The sequence below is a fragment of the Trachymyrmex septentrionalis genome, unplaced genomic scaffold (assembly GCF_001594115.1).
Source record: "Trachymyrmex septentrionalis isolate Tsep2-gDNA-1 unplaced genomic scaffold, Tsep1.0 scaffold86, whole genome shotgun sequence".
Classification (NCBI taxonomy): domain Eukaryota; kingdom Metazoa; phylum Arthropoda; class Insecta; order Hymenoptera; family Formicidae; genus Trachymyrmex; species Trachymyrmex septentrionalis.
This window is the reverse complement of record NW_017306049.1, coordinates 662,498-670,057: the sequence shown is the minus strand read 5'-3', so window position 1 is coordinate 670,057 and position 7,560 is coordinate 662,498. Positions and strand designations below refer to the sequence as shown.

The following is a 7,560-nucleotide window of genomic DNA, read 5'->3' as shown; positions in this document are numbered from 1 at the left end:
ATTATTTACCTTTTGATTGCTTCTCATAAATTTTATCTTCTTGTTCCTTTTCTTCTTCATTTGGTAATTGTCGTTTCAATTTTTTAGCTTTATTTTTAGTAAGTTGAGAGACAACAGGATTTAATAAAGCGTATTCCTCGGAGTTTTTATCTACTTGGAAATCAGGATTGTTAAAGAGAGCTTTAAATCGTTCGTCTTTCAGCAGATTAGAAGACGTTTGTTTCTTTTTATTATTAATATTTGTATTCTCCATCAGTTTCAACACCAACTCCTGATTCACACTTGGTAACTTTTGTATCTATTTTTTATTTTAAAAAATAGATTATGTAAATTAATAAAATTAATATTGATTTTTGAAATATATGAATTGAAAATAGAACTTGATATATTAAATAGCTATACAAAAATAAAATAAAATTAAAAAATACTTGTACTCTGCTGACGGCCTCCTCTTTAATCCTGTCACGAATTCTCTTTTTTTTGTATTCTTCGAATTCAAATGGTTTCATTACATCCCTTGCTTTTCTATATAATCGGATATCCATAAAGTAGCCATGCATATAAGCTCTGAGTAAATTAGTGCCCTTCAAATGTGAAAGACTTAATTCGTCCAATTCCTTATCGGTTACAAATTTGTAATCATCATAGATGATATCATAATTCAGTTCTTCCAATTCCTCCGTAAGATTGTCAAGGAAACTGCACCAGTATGGGGCAGGGCCAAGACTGGGAATGTAATATACTTGCATTTTCACACTTTCATTAGCTGTCAGTAACATACCACTGTTCGGTATGACAGATAAATCATTGAAATTATGTTGAGCTTCTATAGAAGTATAAAGTTTACCCTAAAAAAAGAAAAATAATTTTGAGATTCTTATACAATAAAAAAATATTTTTCAGCTTACATTTTGACTTACAGGGACGAAATACGTGATTCCAATTCTGTCTTTTTAATTCAAGAATAATTTCAAAATTCCTTCAAAATTCTTTTTTTCGAAAACGAAGCTTTAAAAAGTTTATCATTTTAATTTATTTTAAACTATGGAATCACGATTTCGTGATTACATCGCATATTTTGGCTCTGCAAAACTCAACTTTAAATAAAGTAAATTTTACTCACACTATCCTTCTTCCATATTTTTACAATGGAACTGTCCATGGAATAAACAAGATCCATCTTTTGATGGAAATCTATACATTTGATTGGTAATCCGTACATATGATCTTTAACTAAAAGTGGTTTATTAGATCTTATATCATATATCAATACATGTCCAGTTGATGTACCAACTCCTAAATTCAATCCTCCTTGAAATTTCAAGGCAGTAATTGAGGGAACTGTTTTCAACCTGATTCAAAAAAGATTAATTGTATCAATCAATAAATTAGATTCCAATAAAGAGTAAATTCTATTGTTATATCTTACTTCTCTTGAGTAATGCAATGTAGGACACAATCAAGTACGCCCACTTTATTTCTCACTCTCGGATCCCAAGCTTCTATTTTTCCTTCCTGAGTGCCAACTGTGAGTAAATGATGCAAGGGATTTATCTCGCACTTATTTATCGATGTAGCTTCCGTTTCAAACGATTGCAAAAATTGACCACGTTCGAGATTTATCCTATATATCTTATTACTGCAAAAACAGGTTCCATAATAATTCTTTTTCATCTTACAAAAGACGTTTCACAACTATTCGGAACTGATTTAATTCACCTTGAAACATATTGTTAAACACAAAAATGTAAAAGATACGTATTCTATATTAAATTTTTTTATACGTTTGGAAATTCATGTTTAAGAGGTGAAACCACTCCAAAAAAATCTGCTTTTTTCTTTCAGGACAAATATCGTCAAAAATATAAGAAAAAAAATTTTTTAAACAAAAGTTCTCTTTACCATTTTAAAGTACTATTTTAAAATATTTCTAAAACTACACAATTTTTGCTTAAAATTTTTTTTTGTCTTTTATACTTCCAATGATATTTGTCCCTAAAAAGAAAAATCGTTTTTTTTTCGAAGGAGTGTTTTACCCCTTAAACATGAGATCTTGCATGTATAAAAAATACGTGTCTTTTAAATTTTTATATTTAACAACATCCATTTCAAGGAGAATCAAATTGGTTCCAAACAGTTACGAAATCTCCTATTAGACGTACACAGGATGATTTGTATAAAATGACTGATTTAATTATTAGCGAAAGAAGATATATGAAAAAGTAGTTTATACCAATGTGTTCAGTACAAAAGGAGATATCATATAGTGGAAACAATTATTTATGAGTAAAGGCGTTGGGGACATTTCAAGATGGACTTCATTTTTTTTAATGAAATAAAATTTTTTATTTCATTGTTTGACAACCCTTTTTAAGTTCGTGGATATATTACACAAGGATATTCAAGGTTAAACTTGATCACAAATTCATAGTAAAATAAAATAGCCTCAAGTGTTGTTATTTAGTGTTAAATTAGTCGTAATAGGATAATGGCTAATTACAGTAATCTACAAATTGTGGATAACTTTCAGTGAATGTAGAAAATATGCAACTGTAAGAGTATTAAATGAACATCCAGATAAATATAGTTCCGGTTCAATATTACGACTTATGTTATGAGCACAATATAATTTAGTATATTACACGTAAGAAAAAACCTCTCACATTATGGATGCATATCAACGTTTGCAATGCTGCAAACATTATTTGTCCTTAATATTTGATAGACAACAAGGATGAAATGATGCTTATAGTGTGAGCGTGAAAACGTCATCCTCCCGAATAAATCCAGAGTCCCAACCTTTTTTGAACCCTGTATGCATGCACGCACACACACACACACGCACGCACACACATATCTTTATATCGTAAATTTAATAATAAATTAAATAATGATCATAATATTATGTAATTGCTTAAGATTTCTAAAACTGACCTATCGCCTACAATGAAAACATCACATGATGGATAATGATATTTTAGATCTCTTCCAAAATTTGGTACTCTGAGCTTATAATACTTTCCATGAGCAGCATGAAACTCAACGCTACGATCGCATTGCAGAAATACTATCTAAAAAAGACCGTGATAAATTCAATAAAATTATCTTATTTCTAGTCAATCTTTATATTAGTAGCAAGCAAAAAAAATGAGTGACTTAAATTCTTCATTATACTTTATTTTCTAGTACAGTTATGGATATCGTTTTTTAATGTTATTCAAAAACACACAATCACAGAATACATATTAGAAGATTTAATTGTCAGGCATAAAATACAAGTTATAAAAAAAACTATTTTTTATGGAAATCATATTTTATTAATTTTCTTTTCTTTGTTTATGTCTATACAGAAATTTTAATTACTAAAAAAGCAATTATAAAAATATATTGTACATATTTAGTTGTACATTTTGATTACAGCATGATATCTATTTTGTGTACCATCAAACATTTTGTTCTTATCAGTGAAAAAGTATTAACTTAAAAAATTATGTTAGATATGTCCAACTTTATATTATAAAAATTTCTTTAAAATATTTCCAATTTAATACTATAACGTATCATAAAAATTTATTATGCTGTTAAATGGCCAATAATATAAATAAAGTCACCATTTTTTGCTCATTGCTATTATATTCATTATTTTAATTAAATTAACTATAAATTAATAACTAAAATTTAAAATAATAGAACATGCACATGCATCTACGTACTTTGCTGTAGTCATCTGATATTGTTTCAAAAGTAATTATTTCAGAATCAAAACATCTCTCAAATTTCAATGCCAAATTGTGTACATCAAAACATTTTACACGTGGTTTATAAATCCCTGTTGCAAGAATATATTGCTCATCTTTAGAAACTCTAATAGATGTGCTTATGCCAGGCATGTCAAAATCTTGTATAAGTTCGATACGTCGTCGTATATCTGATAATAAATAAAACATTAGATATATTTGGAAATAGTAAGAGCCATAAATATTTTGTTTATAAATTTCTATTTAAACTTTGATAAAAATATACTTCTTTTTTTCTTCTTTTTGAAAAGAAAATAGATTTTAAAAATGATTATATCTTATTAATATAAAAATAGTAATTATTAAAATATAAACAAATATATAAAATGAGGCTCGAAAGAATCTATTAGTGAAAAATATAAAAAAGTCCATCAGAGCCTATATCAGTTTTTGGATGCACAGAAAATTCTTTATTTTCGTGTGAGTGTAACAAAATGAATAAAATATACGTTCCAACCCTTCAATTCGGGTCCTTATCAATATAAAATATAAATCGAAATTACATAAATAACGCAAATTCCAAGTTGATGATTCCTGACAATTTGGTTCATTCTTCTTTATTCAAATGCCAAATTAGCATGTAATGAATAGCCCAATGATTATCAAAAATATTAACTTATATAATATAAAAACTTACATAAAGTAAAACCAAAATCATATACATTGCGTCACTAAGTAGGATCACATCGCTCATCAGATTGTCAGATTTGCTGCGTAGTCATTAAAAAAAAACACAAAAACAAAAATTAGAGAATTATTAAAATCATTTGTCTAAATTTTTTTTATTATATCAACTTACATGTAAGCGTTTTCTCGTGACTCGACGTAAAGGTCTTGTGGTGTCGAGATACAATGAGAATCAAAATAATAAAGTCATGTAGTTATTGAAATAAAAATAAAAATAAGGACAAAAGAGGGTAAAATCAATGTCACAATTCCATAAACAAATTCATGTAGTGGGTCTAAAGAATGTCGTAAATTCAAACTTTGTTTCTGCTTTATATGGATCGCTTTCGAAATCAGTCTTTTATTAATATACCTTTTCCGTCTAATATTTTGACATTTTTTTCAATTAAAATCATAATGACTAATTCTGTGTTCTGTTTTATGGAATGCTTTGTAATGTTCTAATATAGTATTATCAATTATATTGATAATATTTTATTCGTTTTGTTACATTTACATGAAAATAAAGAATTTTCTGTGCATCCAAACAGCTGATGTAGGCTCTGATAGGCTTTTTTACATTTTTCACTATTAAAGTATGATTATAGATTTAATTTAAGTAATTAATTGCAAGGTTTATAGTAACTGTCTAAATAAAATCCTCTACTTATTTTATTTGTTGTATAGAACAAAATTTTTTTAAAACTGTTATTTATATTTCACTACTTCTTATATGTCAACAATATTCTTTGACGACACAAATGAATTACATTATATAACATTAAAAAATGAATATTTTTGAAGTATTCATGTATTTATTTTAATGCTGATTTTGATTTTTCAAATCTTGTATTCAATATAAATAGGAAATAAGTACATACAAATTCGCTAAGATCTAAATAAAAAATTTAAACTAAATATTTATATTTATCTGGATGTTTATTGATCTAATTCTTACCGACATTCTTCGATAAACTTCTTCGTTTTCGTTCAGATAACCACTATAAAGAATAAAAATACACGTTGAGATGTTATGCTTAACCTAAAACGATCTTACACATAACATAAACAAAATTTTACCTCAGGAAGAGATTTTCCAGAGCTGAGATTATAGATTTTTATATTATTTGGTGCGGAAACTTGCATTCTGGCTTTTATGTGTGTAATTACATAAAAAATACTTCAAAAATCTTTATCCAACTACCATAACCTGTTTCTCCAGCTAAAGCATCATGGAACTAGAATTTTATTGGATTTCATCATAGAATAGAAAGGATAACATGAGGTCTGTTTGACTTGCTTAAGCCTGCGGCATACGATGCTTGTTTTCTTACTGAATTGCTAACTGGATGAGAATCTTGCCACCGTTGGTGTGTTCGGCAATGTAAAATCTAAGATGCGAACTAGCAGATGGCGAGCTTGATCACGTGATCTTCGAACAATCCGAGTGCCAAGAATTAATTCCGAACGCTATAGAGCTGTAAACTGTCCTTTAAAGTTATTATTATTATTATTATAAGGCGTTAGGAACTCGAAAGCTCATTGCCGCAAATACCAAATCCCGCCACTGTTCCGTCCCTGAGCAAGATCCCTCCATTTGTGACCCTCGTACCCCATTTCGTTAAGGTCCATTCTAATATTATCTTCCCAATATTATCTCCTAATATTATCTTCTAATATTATTTTCTAATATTATCTTCCTTTAAAGTTAAATTATGAAAATATAAAATGAAATTATTTATTTTTATAAATAAATAAAAAGTATCCTATTAATTGAAAATTTCTTTCGCTTTACTAGAAACTGATAATAGTCTTATATGCTAAAAATAGATCGTTACACACGAATGTAGCAGATTCATGTGCAAGGTGTTTTCTTAAAAGAAAATACTACATTGCAAAATAAATTTCAGCAATTTATAAGTTATATCACTTGATTTATATTCATTAGAGTCTTTAATATAGTTTAATTTTATTTCTAAATATATATGCAATATAAACTTTAATCTAAAAATTAACTAACAAATTCTTTATTTTTAAATACGTAACTTCAAATTCATAAAGAAGAAAAGAATTAAAAACTTTCCTCGTTAAATATATATATATATTATACATAATGTACTCCACCAATTTTTATATTTAATAACATTTGTTTGAGCGTTTGTAGATACAAACATTATAACAGTTTAAATATACTATTTGTAAAATAGAAGTATTAAAAGAGATGAATGTACGTTATGTGTTAACGAATTAGTTGAATACATTATCACAAATATTCAGATTATGAATTTAATTTAGGCACAAAAATCTGCATTAGCTCTGCGAGTTCGGTCTTTGAATCCGGAGTAAATCGAGCAATTTGATTGGCTCTAGAAATGTTGATATGCAAATGAGAACATGTAGCAGAAAGATGCGAGTTGCCGAACGATTTTTAAGACAAAAGAACAACGAACGCCTCCGATTTGCAATGCCAAACGCATCTCGTATTGGTTGCGATGCTGTCAGTGCCAGCATTACAGCCAATACGGTGGCAAGAATCTAAGGGAGTTTATATTGGCCGTAATTGTATGCCGTAATCTGTTAAAATTGACCAATCATCTTCGAGTATTCCCTTCTTACCGCCGAATAAGAGGGGGATACTTGACTGTGATTAGTCAATTTCATGGAGTATAGAGAATAAGAGACCGAACTTACATGGATAAGACCGTCAAAAAGCGTGGTCAAAAATGGTCATCTGAATTAGTTCGATCGAGATGTCGCTTTCGTTCCACATCTAGTTCTTTTAGTAAAGCCGGGAGCATAGAAAAACGTAAGGCCATAAGACGTAATCAGTAAGAACATTATAACATTGAATTCGCTACTAGCATTAGCGTCTCTACTGTGATTGGCCAATTCGCTTACTGTTTACGTTCTTGTATGTGCCATGAGCTTTAAAGACCGGAAAGGCGCCATTGCCGGGTGTTCAATACTGGCTGGAAACAGAACAATTTCATCATAATTGACAGTTGATAGTCCGATTTCGAGTTCGCGTCTTCTATACTACAAAACAATTGCTCACACCAATTTACAGATTCACTATCACAATGAAAGTACAAAGGGG

At 28.7% G+C, this 7,560-nt stretch overlaps 1 protein-coding gene across 1 annotated transcript in view; it reads right to left on the bottom strand.

The window, feature by feature from the left end:
• Positions 1-5,787, bottom strand: part of LOC108755200 (nucleolar protein 10-like) — a 16,033-nt gene extending 10,246 nt beyond the window's left edge. Inside the window, exons 1-8 of the mRNA XM_018498084.1 lie at positions 5,544-5,787; positions 5,422-5,464; positions 3,714-3,928; positions 2,935-3,071; positions 1,430-1,639; positions 1,124-1,352; positions 429-848; positions 10-298 (exon numbers count right to left, since the gene is read on the bottom strand). Of these exons, the coding sequence (XP_018353586.1) occupies positions 10-298; positions 429-848; positions 1,124-1,352; positions 1,430-1,639; positions 2,935-3,071; positions 3,714-3,928; positions 5,422-5,464; positions 5,544-5,609 (1,609 nt within the window). The 5' untranslated portion in view covers positions 5,610-5,787. The remainder of the gene's footprint in view (positions 1-9; positions 299-428; positions 849-1,123; positions 1,353-1,429; positions 1,640-2,934; positions 3,072-3,713; positions 3,929-5,421; positions 5,465-5,543) is intronic.
• Between the last annotated feature and the right edge of the window lie 1,773 nt (positions 5,788-7,560).